We start from the raw sequence: 21966 nt of genomic DNA, 5'->3' as shown, positions 1-21966 counted from the left end.
CCAAAAGTTCACTTTTAAAGGTGCAAATGATTAGCTGTGGTTTTGGTTTTTATTAATTAGCCAAGTGTCATGTTAAAAAATACAGAGTTATCCCACTTTCTATTAAAAAATAAATGAGTAGCTGAAAGTGTCAGACTGTGTTTAGTTCATGGAGCAGGGTGGTAAGTAACATGGTTGATAACCGTGACATGGCAAATTACAGATTTGTCCAGGCCTGACTGACACAACTCTGTGCATCCTCTGTGTGTGTGTGTGTGCAATGACACTGGATTATGCCACTGAAGACTTAAAGAACAACCAAAATGTTTTAAATGACAGGAAGTCTGACCACTGTAAAAATTCTGTACTTAAATTGGATGCTTTCTCCCCATAACTTCAGTGCCACTGAAAATGATGTTAATTTCTGTACATGTGCAAAGAGGTGGTGTGTGGCCTCTGGCTGCCCCCCAAGAACCTATTTATTGGCATGGGGGCATAGAAGGGTATGTATGTGAGAGGGTATGTGTGCACACACACACACACAAATAAAAATGCACAGAATTTTCATTTTACCAGCTCTGGTGCTCCTCCTCCACATGGTGGTAAGTGACACAGCTCTGTAACTCCCAGCACACCAGGATCCCACAGCCTAGGACTAGAGTACAGCAGTCCCCTCTTGTATACTACAGTACTTGCACACGTTTCTGTAGTTGATGATTAACTCTGAGGTAGCTACTATCTCAAGTTTACATTTCAGCTGTTGGAGTTAAAACACAGTTGGGAGATTATTGTTGCCCCAAGCAACGTGGGATACAAAGGCTGCTCAGCGGGCAAAATCACACATAAGTTACTGTACAGCACTTCAGCCGTATGTTCTACAGGAGACGGTCATAAAAACCATTCAACTGAAGAGACAAGACAGACAGAACAGTTATTTTATTCAAAACTTTTAAAAAGTTAATAGACAAAAACTGATAAATTATTCTCGTTGCATCAATGACAGATACGTCATGATGGTTTCCTCTTGCCCCTACGACTTGCACTACACAACAATCATGTCTGTCCCCTACTAGCCCAGTTTCCTTGAAATCGTGCGGATGTAGCAGTCCTGTATCAAATAAGCCATTAAACCTTGTCTCACGAGGTTGGGTGCCATGGTTATGTTTCATACAGCGCTGACAGGAGTGAATTTAGGGTGCTGTGAACGTTCTTGGTGACAAGAGAACCTGTCAAACACGTTACCGTACGTTGGCCGGCCTGGTCGGTGCTCTGTCACCACGGCAGACTGTGCCTACGGTGAAATGTAGCAATAACGGAGCGACGTGGCTGCACCGTGTCGGGTGCCTCACAAACAGGCTGAAACGCGTCAGAGCCTTTCCCGTGGAAATGCAGCCTAGTTCTCTGCCACCTGCATGTGTCCTAGCACAAGTCCAGCAGTGCCAGAGCTGTACAAAGGAGCCACTTAACGCCTTCTGCCCGACGCCTGTACCACGCGCTTGGCCAAGACAAGCCATCCCATAGATGAGACTTTTTTCACCATTCAAGCAACAGCAGTGTTAAGCAGCAGTTTGCTCCAGTGCTGCAGAACCTCTGACCTGAAGTAGCACTACATTGGAGGCAGTGGTGGTGTTCCGCTCCTCTGAAAGCAAGGTACTGACCAATGAAAATCAATGGAGAAAGCATTGCTGCTTTCCTTTCCTTCCCTCTTCCTCCTACAAACTCACCCCTACATCCTTCTACAGACCAAGTTTTAGTTAAAGGCTTTATGAGGCTGAAAAACATTGTTCAGAATAGCTTCAAGTACTTCCTGAGGATGGAGAACACTTGGTATAAGCAGTAGTTAACGCCAGCACCACAGCTCTGTGGCAATTTTTTTTTTTTTTAACCCTCTTTGCTTTCTGCTTACACTCTCCAGGCACAGTTTACAGGAGCTTTTTGGGGGCAGAGGGGAACAATGACACAACATAAACGTACATTCCCCAACAGCTTACAAAAACTGAAGCCTTATCCCTTTGACCAGCAGAACACCCTGTTTGTCACTTCTGCAGGAGTTGTAACAAGCTGTCTCGTCTTCGGTTTTAGCTGCAGTGTGATACAAGGCTGTTCCTTCCAGCTCCCACACCAACTGCTCTCCTGCACAGGAAAAAGATCCACAGGAGCAAGCTTTGGTTACAGAAATTCACGGCAGAGGGGTGGGGGGAAGTCAGTGCTCTCGCAACTGCTGAGCACGCAGACATTCAATCTCTTTGTATTCCACAGTTTTGGGGAATACATGAGGATTGGACAGCTTCAGGCTTACAAAGATTTCTTCTTTTCTGGACTGAAAGGCAGATATGAATATGTATGAAGGAGGCAAGGGGCTAAGGGACATTTTTAAGACAGCATCACACCCCAGGGTAACAGATAAAATCTAGCAGTACTGCAGCTGAACGTTCTAGTGCAGAGAGACTAGAGGCAGCTCCTGGACAGCCATCGTTTTTGCTCATTCAGGTGCGTGTGATTTTATCTGGCGGCATGAAACCTGTGTCACCCAGTGTTCGAAGAGCCACTCTGCCGTTCGGACGTATCACCAAGTGAGTTATACTGCCATTGTTCAGAGACATTCGCAGCCAGCCTTCTGGGGGGAACTGCAATGCCCTAGTAAAAAAAAAAAAAAATTATTATTCCTTATATTAACATGTTATATTAACATGTCCTCACAGCATCACCTTCTGCTCCAGATAAGAGGGGGAAAAAAAAAAAATTGTTGGTCCTTCTGCAGGTTGCACAAATGCTCCCACGGTCAGCCTTGGAAAAAATATTTTTCTTGTGCAATTGCTAGGAAAATGCAGCATTGGTAACTGGCCCAGTGCCAACAAGGCACTTGCATAAGCAGAGCCCAGCAGATGGGGATGATTACTGCAGACAGGCTTAATTCGAATGGACAGCAGGTAGAAGCTCTAACGCAGCCAGGTTGCTGGGAGCGCTCGGAGCTGGGAGCGCTCGGAGCAACCTCGTAACAAACAGGACAACTGACGGCGCAGGTTGAAGTCGGTCACTGAGCCAACTGCAGCACCACAAAACCCTGTGCAGTTCCGGACAGGTAGGGAAGATGGCTCCCCACGCCAGCGGGCCTCCTCACACACCACAGGTGTCAGGGGCAACAGCAGCACACTTCTGTCCCCTCTTTTAGCCTCATCCACATGGGCAGGTGTGTAACAACACACAGAGGAGGCAGGGAGAGGCGATTCATTCTAGTTGCCTGCATGTGCCTATGGAAGAAATTCACCAGAACTACTTTCCATCGGCAGCAAGAAAAAGTACGTTGTGCTTTTAGAAGACAGAGCATCACAGCTAGTCTCTGGCTATTCTAAAATCCCTAGCTGAGCAGGCTCAGGGGTTCAATCAATTGCAGTAAACAGCTGGAAAAAACATCATGTTGTCTCAAACATCTTTTGCCTCAGATACTGAGGAATAACTTGGTTTTGGCCCTTATGACAGTCTAAGAAATTAAGTAACAGCTGCAGTCAAGCTAGATTCAAAGGGAATGCTTTATGGGTTGTGTTCAATTGTGCTATCAGATCAGATAGCCTGGAACAGAAGGCACAGAAGAGAAGTTAAAAAGAAGAGGGAAGAAACAGCAAAAAGTACAGAAGTAGTTCAGAAAAAGCCCAGGTAGCAGCAAGACAATTTTTTTTTGGCACAGGAAAGAACATTCTGTTTACCTGATCAATAATTTTAAGTATAGCAATTTTGAAGAGCTCTAAAGCAGTCCACAGAGCAGACAGGCCAGCATTTAACTAGCTCAGCTAAATAAAGCGAACCGAAATCGTTGTAGGTATTGATCAGATTAAAGTTTAATCACATCTGTCCTGCTCAAGACAAATGATCTTGCAGACAGTGCTTTGTGGATAGGGAAGAGGAATAAAACAGACCAGCTGACTGGATACAAAGACAGGCAAAGATCCAGAACTGTTTTCTCCTTCATGAACAACCTTGATGTGGCAGAAAGATCCACTCTGCCCTCTCATCCACTACTGGATGTTGCTGCAAAAACACACTAATGCAACTTAAACATAATACAAAAACTTTCATTGATAAATAATTCCCAAACCTAAATCAATTTTTCATTATATGAGATCAAATTCATGTCACCTCAAAAAGACGCATCCAGTCAGATGCTCTATTTGTTGTCTTTTCCAACTGTCCACATAGGCATTGCCCTCAGGTTTCCGGGAAGCAGAACGTACTAAAGAGACTGTTCAGACATATGGAAATGTTTAGAGTCTCCTCAATTTAGCCATTCTCACTTTAGAATTAGAATGAAAATGTTCTAATTTTCAAACATGTCCTGTATCTGCAAATTAATCCTGTGGTGCAGAAGCACCTGCTCATAACACAGGCACTGACCTCCAGCAACTTCAAACGAGCCACATCAACACATGCCCTAGCTCAGCCGTGCCACACACCGACACCACTGCAGGAGAACTACGACCTCTGAAAGAACATGGATGAGCAGCAACGTCACGAGTACCTGCACACGATATAGCGGATCACGTTGGCGTGGCAGACAAAGATCTCATAGCTGTCTTCCTCCTGCTTTGCGTCAGCTCTATGGATGAAGTTCCGAAAAGCGGCCTCGATCCGAGCTCCATCTTCGTAATACTGCTGATGGCACAGAGCTCACGGTTAAACACCACTCAGGGCGGCACCGCCGCTGTCCGCACCCGCAAACACGCTGCGCCCTCTAAAGGGATGCACACTTGAGGCTGGACTAATTCTAAGGACTGTGAGTTATTTTAACTGTTCTGTACACTTACTGGGGAGGAAAAAGTACGCAATTATCTAAGGTCTGTGATGAAAAGCATCATCTCAAACACTGTAAGTTATTGCTACTGTAAAAACAAAGTATATGTAAATATACTGTATATACTGTAAAAACACAAATATGTTTATATACTGTAAAAACAAAAAAAAAAAGACAAGTCAAAAAAAACAAAACCACAAAACTTTAAGTAAAAAGTTACCACAGCTTCTGGTTTCCAGTGAGAGACTGGAGGGTCTGGTTCTATAGGTGCTCCCTCTCTCAGCAGATCAGTACTAATTTTTTTGACTCCTGAAATATTAAATGCACATTCAGAAAGCAGATGTTACTTCAAGTGCCACTGCAAACACGCCCGCAACTCCACAACCAGTACATTATTCATATTCGCTTTTCAAGGAAGTCTTCCTCTCCACCCTAAAGACCGTTTTAGTCTACAGACTTCCTATCAAGGGCTATGAATCCAACACAACTGTTCTGTCATCAAGACAAAGTTTATCCCAGCTGAGAACAGCCAGACCAGTTTGCCACAGCAAGCTAAGTCTTCCCAGTCTGCTGCACTTGGAACAAATGCACTTGCAAGGCTGTTAATCTAAAGCTGTCGGTCAGTTCATGCTGACTGCTGATCTATGTCAGTGCTGCACTTTGGATATTTAGTATTTATATTCATATTTTAATCTCTTACTCTGAGGAAGGAAAGATGGTTTAGGGAAGGTTTTTTGGTTTGCTTTGAGGTTTGGGAGGGTTGTTTGGGTTTTTTGTTTTGTTTTGTTGGTTTGGGCGTTTTTTGGAAGCAGCACATTTAAGAAAAAAAACACAGAATGGCTAAGAGAGCTGACATTTAGCTAGTCATACCTGAATATCTGCTAAAATACCAGACCAAATTACGTACAGTCAAACAGTTTAGATTCTGGTATGGCTGAACAGCAGGAGGAAAAAAAAACAAACACACAAAACACAACCATAACAAAACAAACCCCCACAATAACCCAAAACCCCATATAAAGAAAAACCCACATTAAAAAATCCCTGCACCTCTGTGAGTTTGCCCCATCTTCCCCTGGAAGGGGGACAGCACACAAGGAGGGCCTTTAACTAACCCATCACTACAAGGACTGGAGTTTATGATCCTCTTCCTTCCTGTGCTGTTGCCCCCTGGACTGAGGGCTGATCCTGACCTGTGACAGCCTTGGCTTTACAAAACGCCTAAGTGAGGAGCAACCAGCAGAGTTCTCCTACTCAGCAGCACATACAGGTAGCAGCTGGTCACTCGGAGGGGCAAACCCTGCTTGTATTTTTAAAAGATGAACTGGAAACAGCAGAATTAGGGTTGTCAGTTTCTTTATAAAGACAAACATATTCACACAGGGCTGGAAGTTGGCTAAATAACATCTCAACCTTAAGGACAAGCCTAGAATTCTACCGGAAGCAGTTTTAAGGCTCAAAAGACAATGAAAAATTAAGGGAAGCCGCTTACCTGGGAGATGTTTGCTTATAATTTCCGTTGTTTCAGTTGCTCTAGTCATAGAGGAGTGGATGATCTGATCGAATTTTAACCCCAAGCTGGCCAGCCTGTGTCCAGTCAGTTCAGCCTGCTCTCGACCTTAAAAATGAGATTTGTTACATAAATTAGTGACACTCACATAGCGCCTCCCACAAACTACCAAGAAGGTTGTCCAGTAGACATAAAAGGTCTCAGTCAATGTCAGTTTCTTTCGTTTCAAAAAGTAATTGGAAAACATTTTTACCAGAGTCACTACTTATTCAGATCAAGCTTATTGGCTGGACAATTTCAAGTCGTGTTTCCATCGGCAGGAAAAATTACGTTTTGGTGTGGGTTTCTTTTTCATTAAAAAAAAATTAAAAATCAGAACTTATTCAGAAACTTTCACTAAAGTATTCCATATACCTGCCAGCCCCAACCCAAGGGAGCCACTTCCAATACAAGACTGTGCTGATCCAAGACATCTGCCACCTCTATGCCTGCGCGGCGCAGAAGATGAGACTGTGTCAAACAGATCCACTGAGACCTGACAGTGCGTTTTTCATAAAGGCAACATCACCTTGGAACAGTTAAGACCACAGCCCTTGGATATCCTGGGGAAGGCTTTATTCCATCTTTCAGGCAGGTAGGTGAAAAGACAACAGACAGTTTAAGCACCTTACCCAAAGCACAGGATGAGACAGGATTAAGATTATAGTTTGTTACCAGTTTAAGATAGCACCTTAGTCCTGAAATTAGCATTTCACTCCTGTTTACACACTGGTGATTAAGATTTGAGGGGAAAAAAAAGGTGTTTATACTAAATATTCGGCACCAGACTTCCAAAATCTCAAGCAGCACTGCACAATAATAATTCTTCTCCCCTCAAAACAGTGCTGGCATACATATAATCAACAAAGCGTCCACTGCTTTTAAGTAAACTATTAAAAAATAACACCAATTAACATTTGGGACCTGGTCACAGGATCAATGAATTAACGCAGGCAGAGGTTATCCTCATGTCATGTAACTGACCAGCAGTATTCCCAAAAACAGTGCTTAGTAGCAAAAGTGAAGCGTATTTAACTATAAACACTCCAACTGAAAGGAAAGTCAGGGTAATTTTTTTTTTGATAAATCAGCAAATTAACTAACAGAAACACAAGCCATCTTTTAAGAGAAACCTATCCCAAAACTAGTCATGGAGCTAAGTTTAAAACGCTTAGCCCTGAGGAATTATGTCAGCTAGCATGAAAATTTGCTCAAGCAACCTTAGTATAATTGGAAACTTTGTTTGTGAAGTTTCTTTACAACTGAGTGTCTTCAGAACTCTGCAAAGCACATTTTAGTGTTTGGATTTAGAGGATCAAAACTGGAAAAAACAAACTTATTTATGACATCTTTCTGCCTCAAAGGATGGAGAAAATGCATTAAAGTTTGGCAGTGAGACCCAGGACAGAGCTGAGGGACTGACCTGTCCTCATCAGGACAGCAGCACGTGACAAACAATTTTCTCAAAATACATACCAAGCGGGGTCAGAGTTCTGTCCTTATCAGCCCGGCCATCCAGATTATACTGAGAGTGACGGATAAGGAATATGTGCCTGGTGGCTTTTGCTTTGCAGTGATCCAAGCGTGAGGCAAGCTCTTCTTCCCCAGTTTCTTCATTTTTCTTTTTGAGGTTGATAAGAGCCAGTGGTTCACGTCTAAACAAGCACATTTAACACACCATTTTTAGACAGGGGCGACTAAAAGGCAGAGGAATTTTACAGATGGGTAGTCTTGCCTTATTTCTAGATATAGCTGAAGTACTAAAATCGACTCTTTTACCATTCATATTGCAAAACTGATTCAAACCGTTATGTGAGAGCTATAAATAAAAGCCTGCATTCCAAAAATATAAAATAATTCATGCTGTAGATTGAAATGTGTAACTGACACAGATAAGTTTGCTGTTGAGCAACAGCCACTTCTTAACTAATTATTGGGGGGAAAAAAAGCAACAAACATAACAGAAATAGTTAAATCCTAATGCAAACAGATGGTGCACACTAAAACATACCGAAGTTACAGTCTCTCTGTAAGAAGATTTCAAACACAAGCAGAGTCTTTGTGTTTTAATTCTTGCCAATTCAAGAGTTGTTCTTGGGATTTTCAGTCCCAGGTGTAACGGTAAGTTTTTTGACAAGAAAAACTAACCGTGAATGACACCCAGGAAAAGAGAAAAAGATGTTGACTCATCATAAAGGAATGGAAATATTCCCTATCTAAAAGGCCTGGGATAACACCTACAAAATTTGCACTTTATCAATCACACTGACACCAGATGACTAAATCCTGCTCCACCCCCCCGCAACAATATCCTAGAAAGACTCCAGCTTTCTGCAGTGCACACTGAGAATTATTTTATTCTTTAAACTAAACACATCAGGTCTTTCCAGTAACACTTTATTTTTCAGCCTGGAGTGTTTATCTACCCTTTCATCCCTCTCTCCCCTCACGCCACTTTAATCTTTCTTCCATTTTGTCACACTGCACACTAGTCCCCTTCCTGCACACCACAACCCTCCCTCTTGCACGTCACCCAGCCAGCTGATCTGGTTCCTCAAGAGGACACCAGGCACAGAGGGTCTTTCCCTCCCTCCCCCAGTGTCGCAGATGAGCACCACAGGTTTCCCACTGCTGACACCAATGCTGCGCTATCCTCATCAATCCTGTCCAAATCTTCCACAGATTAGTCTTCCAGTCCCCCCTCTGCACTGATCCTCCACCCCATTAAGACAAATCCTTTTGCTATGTCCACTTGGGAGTGCAAAACCGTTCCCATGATCTCAGACCTAAAGAACAACTAAATTTATTTAATTCATACCAGACCTCGCTTCTTCCATTATTATAATTAAACTTGTTTCTTTGTTTGTTTATAGATTTTTAATCAATAACATAACTTTTGTTCAGTTTAAGACAAAGTAGTTTGGTCATAGAACACTGCTGCTTCACATACCTACTCCTACAGTTCACAGCAAGACTGCGTCCATTTTGCTTTGGTAAAGACTGATTTCTATCAAACAATGAGGCTCAACGCATTCCTAAGCTGCTGAAGTTCAGCAAGGCATTAAAAATGAAACAATACTCAGTAACAAGAAGCTCCATTGCTACCTCATAGGATACTTCTTTTGATTCAGTAGAAACTATATTGCTGGAAAGATACACAAGGAAAACAGAAAAAACGTCTGAAAAGTTCAGGCACGTTTGTAAAGTAACACAGGGATTAATTCATCCTGTGGCAGAAGCACATCACAAGAAGCGCCCGAGGGAAAGTCCTGCCCCCGCCCCCAGCACCTCGGCAGTGGGTGCCCTGTGCTTTGAACAGCACCGGATGCTTTAACGAGTCAGGAGAACACAACCAAGCTCAACAATATTTTTAGCATAAGTGAGTTTTAGAAAGTTTATGAGTGGGAAAACTTTATTACTGCTAAGAATTAAGTAGGATCTTTCGGGCCGCTGAAACTCAGAAGGTAACAAATGCAGTTTTCTCCATTCCCTTATAAAAAAAAAAAAAATCGCCTGAGATTGTAGCTGGACAGAACTTTTCTAAAAAGCGAGGACAATGCCAGGGATCATCTTTAAACCTCACTGTGACAAAAGTATCCCTTAATCCATGACAGTGCCCTTTTCACCTTTCTTCCAGGAAGCCCTACACGTCACTGAAACACACCAGTCAGCCTGACAAATGTTTTAATTCTTGTGACATACTTTGAAATCCAGATATTTCTACTTTTATTTCTAACAAAATTATTTGCAAGAACGACTCAGAAAATATAGGAAGGTATCTGAAGTCCAGAAATTCAGACAATAATTCAGAGTTTTTCCCCTACACCCCCTCCAAGCTTTCCAGTTAACGGAAGCTCAATTAGAACGGCTTTCAGATAAAGTGTTTTACGTGAATGAAACTGTATCTAGTCTTATCCAAGACCTGAGCTGTACAATTCCTGCACAAGCGGCACAGACTGATGCAAGATCCTAGGCAAAGCATCGTATCAGATCGATAGGAAGTTTGAAAACAAGATACTTGCATTCTGTTGTTTCAAACTCAAAAAGCCATCAGTTGTTAGGAATATTGCAATATCTTGTTATTTGCTCACAATTTGGCTTTGTAAATCACTCCTCGCCCCTAAAGAGAAGCGGTCAGATGCTCTGTATATTTATAAGCCATTTAACAACTTTATATTTCTGCCAACGTCATCCAAAATCAAAATTAAGACTTCAACCAGGTATAGCCAAAAACACACCACACCAGCTACTGGACAGCAAGCAGCAGACGACTAAAATTGATCCGTGATAATGTATTTCCATAACACACTCCCACAGTTTGCACACTATGATGAACGGCGATATAACACACTATCTTAGCTGCTATGAAGTGTTATCTCGCTATATTGTTCAGGCAATTGTGACAGCTACATCAGTTACAGCACAACTTCTCCTTCCTCAACTGTTAGGAAAAAAAAAAAAAAGTTACACGAGTCTGAAAGTACTTCAGCATCCCTGAAGAAAATCAACCATTTAGCAGAAGCAGAAAGGCCTGGATCTGCAGCTAAACAGTACCTCCCTGAATGTAACTGCATCACCAGGCATAACCTTACTTAATTAAAATTTTGGGTTTATATTAGGGTGTACGCAGCCCTACTTATATGAGCATTTGATCCCGCAGTATCTCAAAAATCAAAATAGGATGCACTATGCAATAAAAATCTGTTAGTGCTTAAGTGTGGATTTACTATGATTAAACTGAAGCCCGACGTAAGTCTCCCTGGGGAGATAATTCTACCAGATGGAAGCTAAATGAGCCAAAGCTCAACACAGATATTTGCACATTCCAATAAATCATAAAAAACGTAGTTAACCCTTGGGTGAATGCATTCCAGCACTGCGAAGAACACAGCTGAGCTCGGCTCAAAGCGACGTTACCTTCACAGCGATTTGAAACACTGACTCGCTCTTCGGCGGTCGGCACACGCCGCGGGCCTGGCACACGCCCGGCGCGTGGAAATGTTTCCCACCCGCGGGGGCGCAGCCACGACACGGAAAATCCTGAGCGCAGGCATCAGGCGACGCGGAGATGCGATGAGCGCCCTGCTGAAAACCAGGCGCACCTTCCGCACAGCGCGCAGGTGTGTCACAAGCCCGGGCGCTGCGATCGCACCGGACGGAAGCACAAAGGGATCTGCGCATCTTACAGCGCGGAAAGCCGCTGGAATAAAACGAGACACCGGGAAGGCCTCTCTTCGGAGCGCCCGGGTGCTCCGGGAGGTCTGGAATTTTCAAGAATATTCAAGAATTCCAACGATGTTCTGCTTTGGACCTTTGGACAGTTTGCCGCCTAAAATTTCACCGGGGAATGAGCGCTGCGGGCGCGGGACTCGCCTCTGGAGCCCGGCGGGTGCCCGTCGCGCGGGGCCGCGCACTCGCCCAGCGCGCCCCGGCCGCGGGCGGAGCGGGGCCGGCCCGAGCTCCCGGCCGCGCCGCAGCAGCTCCCGCGGGGGGCCCGGCCGCCCCTTCCCGCAGCCCCGAGCCCCCCCGCGATTCAGGGGCAGCTCCCGCCGCCGCCGCCCCCGCGGCGGGGTCCCCCCGCGCCCCTCACCGCAGCCGTTCCCACCCGGGCGGCGGAGGCAGACCCCGCCGCCGCAGCCCGGCCGCGCCCACCTGTCCCAGTTGCTGTCCCAGTAGCCGCCGGTGCCGGCGGGTCTCTCGATCCAGCCGGGAGCCGGCGGGCAGGAGGCGGCGGTGGCGGGCGGCAGCAGCAGCAAACCCGGCGGCGCCGCGGAGGCGGCGGGGACGGCGGAGCCCCCCGGGCGCGGCTCGGCGTCGCCGGCGCGGGCCGGCTGCTTGCCCACGGCGACGGCGGAGAAGAGGACGGAGCCGCCGGCCAGCCCGCAGGCGGCCAGCGCCAAGGCGCGGCGGAACGACATGGCGCGGGCGGCGGGCCGCGTGCCCTGCCAGCCCCGGCGCCGCCCGCCGCGCCGCCCCGCCCCGGACGGAGCGCGGCGCGGGACAAGCTTCCTGCGCGAAGGCGCCTGGCGGAGCGAGGCGCGGGGCGCTGCGCTGCCCGCCCCGCTCAGCCCTCCGCGTCGCGCGGGAGCCTCTCGCCCAGCCGCGGGGTCTGAGGCCGGCGAGGTGCCCGGCGACCTCGGGACGGGGAGCTGCAGCCCGGGGCTGTCGCTGGGCAGCAGGCTGTGAAGGGGTAATGCTGCCCGGCCAGTCGCCGGGAGCTCGGTAGGGGCTGGGCAGGGAGGTGACCTCCAGCCCTGCGCGGCTTTAACCCCCCCGTGCAGGCTCCGCTGCGCGAGCGGAGGCGGCAACTCCCACGGGTGGACACGCTCCCTGTTTAGTTACAAGCCCTGAGCTGGCTTCCATAGGAATCCGTCTCTTGCAGTCAGCGTTGGGTTCCCGGCGTTGGAAACTGGGGTTTCCCAGGGTTTTGGGAAATCCAAGTGGTCACCAGCCAAGTGCCCCCGGCAGCGCGGAGCGGGCTGGGCAGCGCCATCCCCGCGCAGCGCTGCGCTCTCTTGTGCGCGCTCCCGGCGAGCGCGGCCCCTCGCTTCACGAGGAGTCTCCTTGCAGAAGCAGGAGCTCCCTTTAGCTCCACCGGCATTGCGTCGTGCAGGAGAAACTATGCGGGCAAACTGGAACGTTAATCATCTGTAGGTCAGCAATGGTATTGTCTTAATGACCTCACGACAGAAGCCTTGGGGAAGGAGAAGCAGAACACGGCGCCTTTTTCCTGAGCTGACATCCAAAATTCAGCACTGATTTCTACCTGTTAAATTCAGCAGCTTGCAAATGGTGACAGAAATTATAACGAATCAGACTCAGGATGCTGGCAGATTTTACAGACTCATTATTGAGCATTTGCATGTTTAATTATGCATTCTTACCATTCCTGTCCACCTGTTCAAGTTTCGCCTGCCTGCCCGCGTTCCCCGCACCACAAACTGCACTATTTGCATTGTGCCACTGACGTGCCAGCCAAGTACGCTGTTTCCAACAGCCAGATTTCCATCGATGTGAGTGACTCCAGAACAACCGGTTCCCTCCCCAGGCACGCACAGACCCATCTGCCCGTCCTGCTGCAAACAGGCTCCTTTGCTCTGTGGCACCTGCAGCAGAACTACAAGGACGCTGTACTTGCCCAAAAGAAAATGGTCTTTCTGCTAAAGAATTTCAACCACTTTCCAGGTTTCCCAGCCGAGTGTCTTTCCCCTGTCCACCACTTTGTGTCTCTGTCTCACATACATGATGCAGACAGAGAAATAGATCTGACTGTAGGACAGGCCCTTTGGCTCTAGGACAATGTACAGATCAACAGTGTCCCCCAGGGGTCAGACAAGTGAATCCGAGGCCCTGATGAAAATTTGCCACAGGCTAGATGGCTTTTCCCTCTTTATCCTTCTTGCCTGCCTTATACTCTATATTTAAGGTACTCAGCTTTCTGTTTCTTCTCATATAGCTTTACAATTTTAATTTAATTCTTTTTCTTTAGTTTATCGTGGAAGTACTAGCCCTTATCATAGAGGCAGGTGTGTGGATTTATACGGTATTTATACTGTGTATGTTCTTTCTTATTAAGAGCCCAGAAGGAAAAAGTTTATTTTTAAAATTCCACATCCAGTTCCTCATAAATAGCACAGTTCTTTTTCCCCAGTTCTCAGTCTCCTAGCTTCCTGTAAATGACTGCTAAATCTTTTCCCCCATAATGCCTTTCCTCTTTTATCCCTCATAACACTCATTCTCCATTAACTGTCCCGCTTGTATCCTACCTCTTCCCCTCCAGCCTGCCCTCTAACCTGAATTGCAGTTACCATATTTGATCTCCAACAACTCAAAAGAAGGAAAAAACTGCACCAGATACCATCACTCACTTGGGGACAGGGGCAGGCTGAAGCTGGATGGGACAAACACTACAGTTCCTCATAAATCTCTCAGTTGCTTGAACTGAATTCTAAAATCATGTGGTTCAGCCTGAAATTTCAGCACTATTAAAGGTGCATCAGTCGCACAAATAATCTGCCACTTGAGGTCAAAATCCCTGTATAGACACAAGCAGGTTTCCCAAGTGCATGACAGGGGCACCAACTTACACCAGGGCTGAACTCAGCTCACCGACAGAAAAGTTTGAGACTGTCGTTAAGCAATAATCAAAATTGTTTCCTCAGCAAAAATATACTGCTGAACATCTGGGCAATCTCATTGTGCTAGAAAATGAAAATGGCTAATATCGATTGTTTGCCCCAGTGCTGCATTTTGGATGTCATCCTTCGGCAATGAGACTTCACCATCAGAAATCTCCTGTGCATATGCTCACATTGTGCAGTTTATTTTTGCTTCGTTTAGATACTAATGCATTTATGCAATTAATGTGCAAATGCCTTTTGAGATTATCTTAGATTTTACTCAGTAAGTCCAAAAATTTTATTTTTAATTAGATTACGTTCACGGTTTTGTAAAACTTGCAATTCAATTAGGTTAAAAAATATCTCTAAAAATCATTTTTTGAAAGTTACCACTAGCTTGAATATACAGTCCTGCATTATATGAATAACTGCTTAACTTCTTGTTCTTTGTTTTTTTTATATATATTCATATTGCTACTATTCTAATCCAGTTTTATTGTTTTGTATTTCATCTGTGAGCAGAAAATCCATCTAAGAGGATAACGACCTACTGATGGTACTCACTAATGGAATTATTCTGTTAGCAAAACAGTGAATGCTTATGCTACTGATGCCATCGGTCCAACACTCAGGGATGACTCCCAGGGGGTTATCCCATTTCTGTGGCTAGATGGAGAGATACCTTCAATCAAGGTGCCCAAGGCTATGGTGGCCTCTTAACTATGTTGTGACCAGAACAAAGCAAAACAGAAGTCAGAAAGCCAGTACAGTCGGCAGAAAAGTCAGGGAATGTGGCCCAACAGACAGTGTTGCTTTCCCCTGCCAGGCAGAAAAACCTTGTGGCAGGAGCAACAGCAGCCCTCGGGGTTAACCTCACTACACAAGGAATACCAAGAACTTCTGTTTTCTGTATGGGCCCTGGATCACTACAGGGATGAGTCAGTCTTTGGATGTTTTACCATTAGCTACAGGGAGAGCAAAGGCAGGTCTCTAGCCTACAGTTGGCAAGCAAAATTTATGAACTTTCAGGCATTTTTTTTAAAAACAAAACAGAGTAATAAAATGACATTTGAAATGAGGAAAACGTGGTTTTGAAAAGCCTTTTCCATGACCCCAAGTGCATTTACTCACCATGTATCGCCTTCCTATTGTAAAAAAAAAATATCTGTACATTTATTGTCAAAAGAGACAAAGAGAGAGCGAAAGAGAAAGAAAAAGGAAATATTATGTAATTTGATCCAAATGTATTTAGACATATACTGCAGACTTACTGCTGGCCTTCTTAAAGGAGATATTGATGTCATCCTGGCCTGCTTCAGGCGCAGCAAAATTTAAATGAAACACCAGTTTAAAATTTTGGTTTATAAAATGATGCTACTTAAGATCACTTAATACATCTTTTATAAAGCAAGAGAGAATACTGCTTTTAAGCAACTTTGGTTTGTATGACTTGACCAGTTAAAAAAATAAAAGATTTTGAAGTAGATACTGGCTCCCTCACTGTAGCTGACCACATCACTGAAGGGTAAGCACAAGTGTGCAAGTACTGCGTTGGTTAAATACAGACAAAATTCAGGGAGACTTTGGCATGAAAGAAAGTCTACATATATATATATATGTTAGCAGTGATTCAGATCTTGAATTTAATCTAGGTGTTGTGAATCACACACTAGAGGATCCTTCAGATCTTTTTTGGCCAGAAAAAAATTAGAAAAGCTCAATTAGGATGAAAGACTTTTCCTCTTTAAAAATAGGCTTCACCTTATCTAGAGCATAGGAAGTCTTTATATTACAAAAGATTAATCCATTTCTTAATTTTACACTCACAGTCACCATCTTTCTAGCTGAAGTAGAATGAAAGAAATTTCTTCAGTAGCACTGCGTAAGGAACTGCTCTTCTTTCCTGGGACTGAATCTCTTTCCTTACTCCTTTAGTAAGGAGTAAGCCTCTTTAGTACACTGTGACTAAAGTCTCTTTAACACTGAGAATTTAAAAAAAAAGCTTCTTGCAAGGTCTATGTACTTAAACTGTCCCAGAATGGTTGAGACTGCAATGACAGGGTAGCTGTAGGATAAAAGTCTGTCTTCTGCATATTGGTGTTATGAAGTCCTGCCTCTGATGGAAAGCATGTGAGAAGAGTTGCTACAGAGGGCAAGAATAAAATGTTTTAGAAAATTCCTTCGGGGTGGGGAGTGTTACCTGCCAGATCTTCAGCTGCTCTAGAATCACATGGGTGCGGGCACTGAATGCTACAGGGCGTTGCAGATTTATTAAAATGAACGTCACCCCATCGTGTGTTTTCAGCTTTAGATGTCTAACAGTTGATTATCAACGAGTCCTTCTCAGTGTCTTAGCTTTCAGTCATTTTAAACCAGAAAGTTTCACTCTACCAAACACAAACATTCCAAGTTACAAATCAAATGACATACCAGAAATGTACTTGTGAAAGGAAGGACCTAGGAAAAAAAAGTAATTTCTGAACTGGTAAACAAGTTTTATTAATACAGTCTCTAGCCAGCCCTTTCATTAAGTAAACACACCCAGTTCTGCCCCTGAAGTCATACTCACGCAACTACGGGTTTACAACAGCAATACTAACACCGCATTATCTAATGTAACGCTCTAATAAATAATGATGTATCACGCCAGAAGGATTTAATTTGAAACAGATGGTCTAAGGAATGGAAACATAAGCAAAGTATTTTACTGTAATCACTATCCAGGAAACAAAAGGGGATTTGATATTATTGCCTCAAGGACTGCCTTTCCTCCCCAATGTTTTTGTCTTAGATAACACTAAACTTTTAGTTTGCTAACGAAGCACAGGTGCTGCTGATATAGCTCACAACAATGAAACAGAACTCAGGCATTTTTCCTAATCCTGATTAGCAAGAGAGAATTTGCTTTAGCAACAGCATTTGCTGCTTTTGCAAAGTTCAACTGATCTCTCTTTACATAATTTGCTTTTTTATTCTGTTTTAGAAAAGAAATTTGTAGTTGTTACAGGCTTGACTTGACCGTGTTGGCTTCTGTTGCATTCAATAGTTATTAAATATTAATTTAGGTACTAGTCTAGGCCCTAAACCCAGCTCTGCTTTTGGGTGCATTGGCAAACCTTTGAAAGACCTGGTCTGCAAAATTCACTTAGCTGGAAAGAGCACTCTGCTTGCAAAATGATTCGAGGTACTGTGACATACATAATTGCACAATTTAGGAGATTTCTAGTTTTAACAATCCATTTAATTATTTACCAGAAATATAAAGTCAAAATTCTAACACGTCCAAAATGCATATTCTTTTCTACCTCTCTGCCAGGAGCTGTTTCAGATATTCCCTACTTTACTTTAGAAAAGTCACCCTAGGGATGAGCTTGGCACAGGCTGACTTAAACCTTGCTGTTCCTTTTTTTGGAAACAAGCATTTAAATGTAGTGTTTTCACATAAGCTGCACTGAGGCTGTGTAGGCAAAACCCTGGGATGAAATAGTTTTTGGGGCCCTAACTACAGGTCTGGAGAACCTGCAAGATAGTCAGCCACATACCCGACATTCTCTGCTGGCGACAGCCGAAATAGCAGCTGCAGCTCAGATGTAGGGAGATGAGCTTTCCAAACACCACTCGTTTCAGAGAGGCCAAGGCCCAGATGGAGCAAAGCACTTGCTTAGACTGCACCTACCTTTCAATACATGAATAATCTTTCTGAAGTCAGTGGACCTGGTCAGTATCGTGCCAGTGTTTAAAAACCTCACCCTTTTCAGGAGAAATAATGAGCTTGGCACTTACTTTTCTCAGGTTCGGGAAGTTTTGGAGAGGTAGAATTTTGTGTATTTCAAGCTTTTCTCTGCAATGCTGAAGACATTTTTTTTCCCCTCACCTCTAGTGAAAACGCAGAAACCCCCATAAGCAAGTGTTTTACTTGAGACTTCAGGAGCTTGGGGCCTTAAAAATCCCAAGCATTGTGAGATCAGTCCAAATAGCTTGACAAGAAAAGTTAATGGGATATTCGACTGTTTAAGCACAGACACATCAGTCACACTACGTACTACGCTTGGCATAAAGCCAGGAGCTAAGAATTCCTGAATATTAATTGCTGTTCTCTTGACTTACTGTGTGACAAACACTTCAGCAAGAAATGGCCTGAGAGCGTTGTCCTGGGTGCTCTGCAGAGACTGTGAGCACAACAAGCTCCTTTCAGACCTTGCGTGGATGAAGTTCACACTGCCTTTGCTGGGATTATACTTCTAGGGAGAATACCAGTGGAAAGATTAATTTGTCCCAGTGCCAGTATTTATCAAGAAAAAAGGGATGTAACGTACATTGACACGACTGATGAGACACAGAAATAGTCTTGCCTCTGCTGACAGGAATGATGAGCACAGCACCAGACTGAGCAGCGCTGTCTCCTGACAGTATGGTCGAGAGCCATTGCTTCCACATAAGAGGAGTTCGTACAGTTCCTGTATCTGTTCAGGGTTTATTTTTGCCAGAACACAAAATGCACAGTTCAGGACTGAGGAAACAGGGTCTAATCCGTTACAACAATCAGCACCTGGATCCTGTGGAAGCATTCCAAACTCGCGTTAGTATAACTGAGACCTGTCCTACAGCATAACACACAGACCCCCACAACCCGAATCTCTTAGCTGGGAGCAGCACATAACGAAGTTGTTTCACCTGATAAATTTATTTTATTTTTTCAATCAACAAATCATGGAGAGCATCTTCTCATATCACTACACGTCATTTTTCTGTCTCATTCCCAACACTAATAAGCACAGGACCTAATTATCCCCATTTATAAATAACTTTCTTCATCCTATCTCTGTCCCACAGTGTTTTGGCAGGCATCCTCAGCAGCAGATTTGAAATTATATCCCTGCCAAAACCCGTTGCTGCTGATGAATCACAGCACACACAATTGAAAGGCTGTGGTTGCTTTTATAAATATCTGCATACATAGATATATATGTAAATGTATGTGTGCGTGTATAGCAACTTGGAAATTGCTACACATATAGATCAGGCAAATGGCATGGTGGCTTCTTCTCTCTTCCAAATGATGTTACTGAGCTCATTCAATCAAATTTCTGCTAATGTATTCCTGCATTTCCTAGGGAAATTTTAAGGACCCTCAGGGGAAAATCAGCCTTCTGCATTGAGCTAGTCTGACCACCACAATTAGTTTGAGTTTTCAAAGTCATCAGTTGTAGGATTCAAGTGATGAATTTATTCTTGAGCATAGAATTAGGCTGTCATGGAGTATCCAAGGAACTAGGCTGCAAAACTCAACTAATGTCAACTCAGACTAAAGAGAGTGTTGCTCTCACATCCCATGCAGGGGATTGCTAGTAACAGCAGCAGAGTTAATGCTGTGCTGAAGGATACCTTCACTCCTTTCCACCTTGTCCAGTGATAGGTTTTTACAACATCCTGTGGCAATTTAATCTGCTTTCTTGAAAAAGTTCTGCCTGTGTTTTCATTCCGCTTTTTGGTAATTTCATTTAGTGCTCACTGTTTCTTGTACTGTGGGAAACAGAGATACTCATTCCTTGTTTGCTTCCTCCATGGCATTAACTACATCATTTATCAGCTTTAAAGCAACCGAGTTCCAGGGAGAGTTCTTGGTGGGAGATGCTCCACAGAGAAACTCTTTGAAGACAATTATTTTTCTATCCTAACTGATTTGCCACTAGTACTTTATTGTTATAACCTGGTGTGATTTACCAGTGACTTTGCTTCAAAAAGAAGGAATGTATGAAAATTACTTAGCTGAAATGAACTACAGGTTCATTAGCTAAAAAAAAAAAAAGTTGCTATTAGTAGGAATTTATGGAGAACTGTTTTTAAAATATTGGAAAAATACAGGTTCAGTGGACATCACTGTAGAAATAGCTGAAATACACACTATACATTTTATGCAAGATTTTTGAATCTGTGTTTCAGATCTTCTATAACATTTTATATCTGCAAAATGAAGAGCAATAAGCAATTTACTGTTGCTCCAGATTGAATTTACATTTTGTAATGAATTTAATATGTCTCATAAAACACAATTTTGAGCTGTAAACTGCCCTGGAAAAAGAATTACAAATGTTTTCTTCTTGCCAACTTCAACAATTTGGGGAGGGGAATTACTTTTACAATGCGTCACTCTGGCTTTTTCACATGTGCATTACATATGGCACTGAAAGTCTGGTTGCAGCTTAAAATTAAAAAATACATTTTATACTAAAAGTGTCCCTCCAAGATAAGTGCAGAGGAGTGTGGAATTGCCAAAAACTAATGGCTATCTTGTGAGGACAGGGAACCATTTAAACTTTTCCCTGACAGCCTGCTTTCAGCCCCCAGCCAAACCTATCACAGAGCTCTGAAGATTTATGTTATTACTCTGCCTTATAGCCCTGCCCTCATCAAGGCCCTGCCTACATTACAACCTTCTGTCTTTCTCCAAAATAATGACAGAAATACATAGAGATCTTCTGTGTACTTAACAGCGTGCTGCCTGACCCAGCTAATCAATCCTTCATGCTGATAGAAACCAGAGGAAATTTTTCTTGCCAGCAATAAATGCACCTGCCCTTTGCTCTCTTTTGTCACTGCCTATTCCCTTTCACGTCAGCTGAAGATAGTTTTTTTCTCTTTTTCATTACCTCTGTTTTCTCTTTGACCTGAGCTAGGGACTGTAAGAATGCCCTCTGAAGTCCCACACCTCTGTCACAAGGCATAGTGTCCACATGATCATCATATAGCCTCTTCCAGGCAATGCCCTATTGCCCACAGCTTTCAGATGTGGCCCCGAGGAACGGCCACATGACCCAACACTGCAAGTCACTTAGCAATTTAAATCCAGAGGATCTCAGCTTCTGTGTCATACTGGAGTAACAGCTGCCATGTGTGACGGTCACAGAGTAAGTCAGTGACACAGCTGCCAACACAAACCATGTCACCGTTTCCCAGGTCTGTGCCTCAGTCCCACTCGGTGGCAGGTAACACATCCTGATTGCCAAAGAGAAAGACCACAGAAGAGCTCACTGCTCCAAACCACCCAGTGTTTGAGCTAGGAGGGAGCACAGACACGCGCTACCTAGAAAGACACTTCACAGGTCTCTACTTCAGGCAGGCAAAACATTTCTGGGCGCACAAGTTGTGTAATGACTCCACCCAACAGCATGATGCTCACATTCCTTCTGGTGATCAGTCTCTGCAGGTATATATAAAAATAAGCCAAAACCAAGGATAGCACACCCCAAGTCTCTTGCAACCAGTAAGGACTCTCTCCATCATTTGTGACACAGTCCTGAAATGCAGTTCTGCTGCATCAGGGCTTTAGATATAGATGAAGAGAGTCTGTACAGATACCTCTAGAATTTGTGTGGATATAATTCAAGAAAAAAAATATTTTCAAAAATAAGTGAAAATACTCATAGAAAATGATATTATAAATTCTGTGCAAAATGAGGGAGAAATACTGTAAATTACTATGGTATATTTTCTTATAAAGGTTTCACACGTTTTGAAAAATGTAGCTATTC

The 21966-nt window shown here is 43.9% G+C and overlaps 1 protein-coding gene across 2 annotated transcripts; it reads right to left on the bottom strand.

Annotated features, from left to right (window-relative positions):
* Positions 1–961: 961 nt before the first annotated feature.
* On the bottom strand, positions 962–12232 carry PGAM5 (PGAM family member 5, mitochondrial serine/threonine protein phosphatase). 2 transcript variants are annotated; one of them, XM_086623410.1, is made up of 7 exons: positions 12101–12232; positions 11967–12010; positions 7791–7969; positions 6258–6383; positions 4986–5074; positions 4493–4626; positions 962–2616 (listed from the first exon to the last, which is right to left on the bottom strand). In XM_086623410.1, the coding sequence occupies exons 1-7, from the start codon at positions 12230–12232 to the stop codon at positions 2466–2468; spliced, it is 855 nt and encodes a 284-aa protein (XP_086479536.1). In that variant the 3' UTR covers positions 962–2465. The 2 variants fall into 2 exon arrangements, with proteins under 2 accessions (XP_086479536.1, XP_086479535.1); XM_086623409.1 differs by having other exon boundaries at positions 11967–12232.
* Between the last annotated feature and the right edge of the window lie 9734 nt (positions 12233–21966).

The sequence above is a fragment of the Tauraco erythrolophus genome, chromosome 19, assembly GCF_009769465.1.
Source record: "Tauraco erythrolophus isolate bTauEry1 chromosome 19, bTauEry1.pri, whole genome shotgun sequence".
In the NCBI taxonomy this organism is placed as follows: Eukaryota; Metazoa; Chordata; class Aves; order Musophagiformes; family Musophagidae; genus Tauraco; species Tauraco erythrolophus.
Note: the sequence above shows the minus strand (reverse complement) of the source record. Positions and strands in the feature narration are given on the sequence as shown.

Coding starts and splice junctions, on each gene's coding strand:
- PGAM5 (XM_086623409.1), bottom strand. CDS start 12,232: ATGTCGTTCCGCCGCGCCTTGGCGCTGGCCGCCTGCGGGCTGGCCGGC. Junction 6,384..7,790: donor CAGAACTCTGACCCCGCTTG/GTATGTATTTTG, acceptor CTCATTTTTAAG/GTCGAGAGCAGGCTGAACTG. Junction 4,627..4,985: donor ACTGGAAACCAGAAGCTGTG/GTAACTTTTTAC, acceptor CTGTGCCATCAG/CAGTATTACGAAGATGGAGC.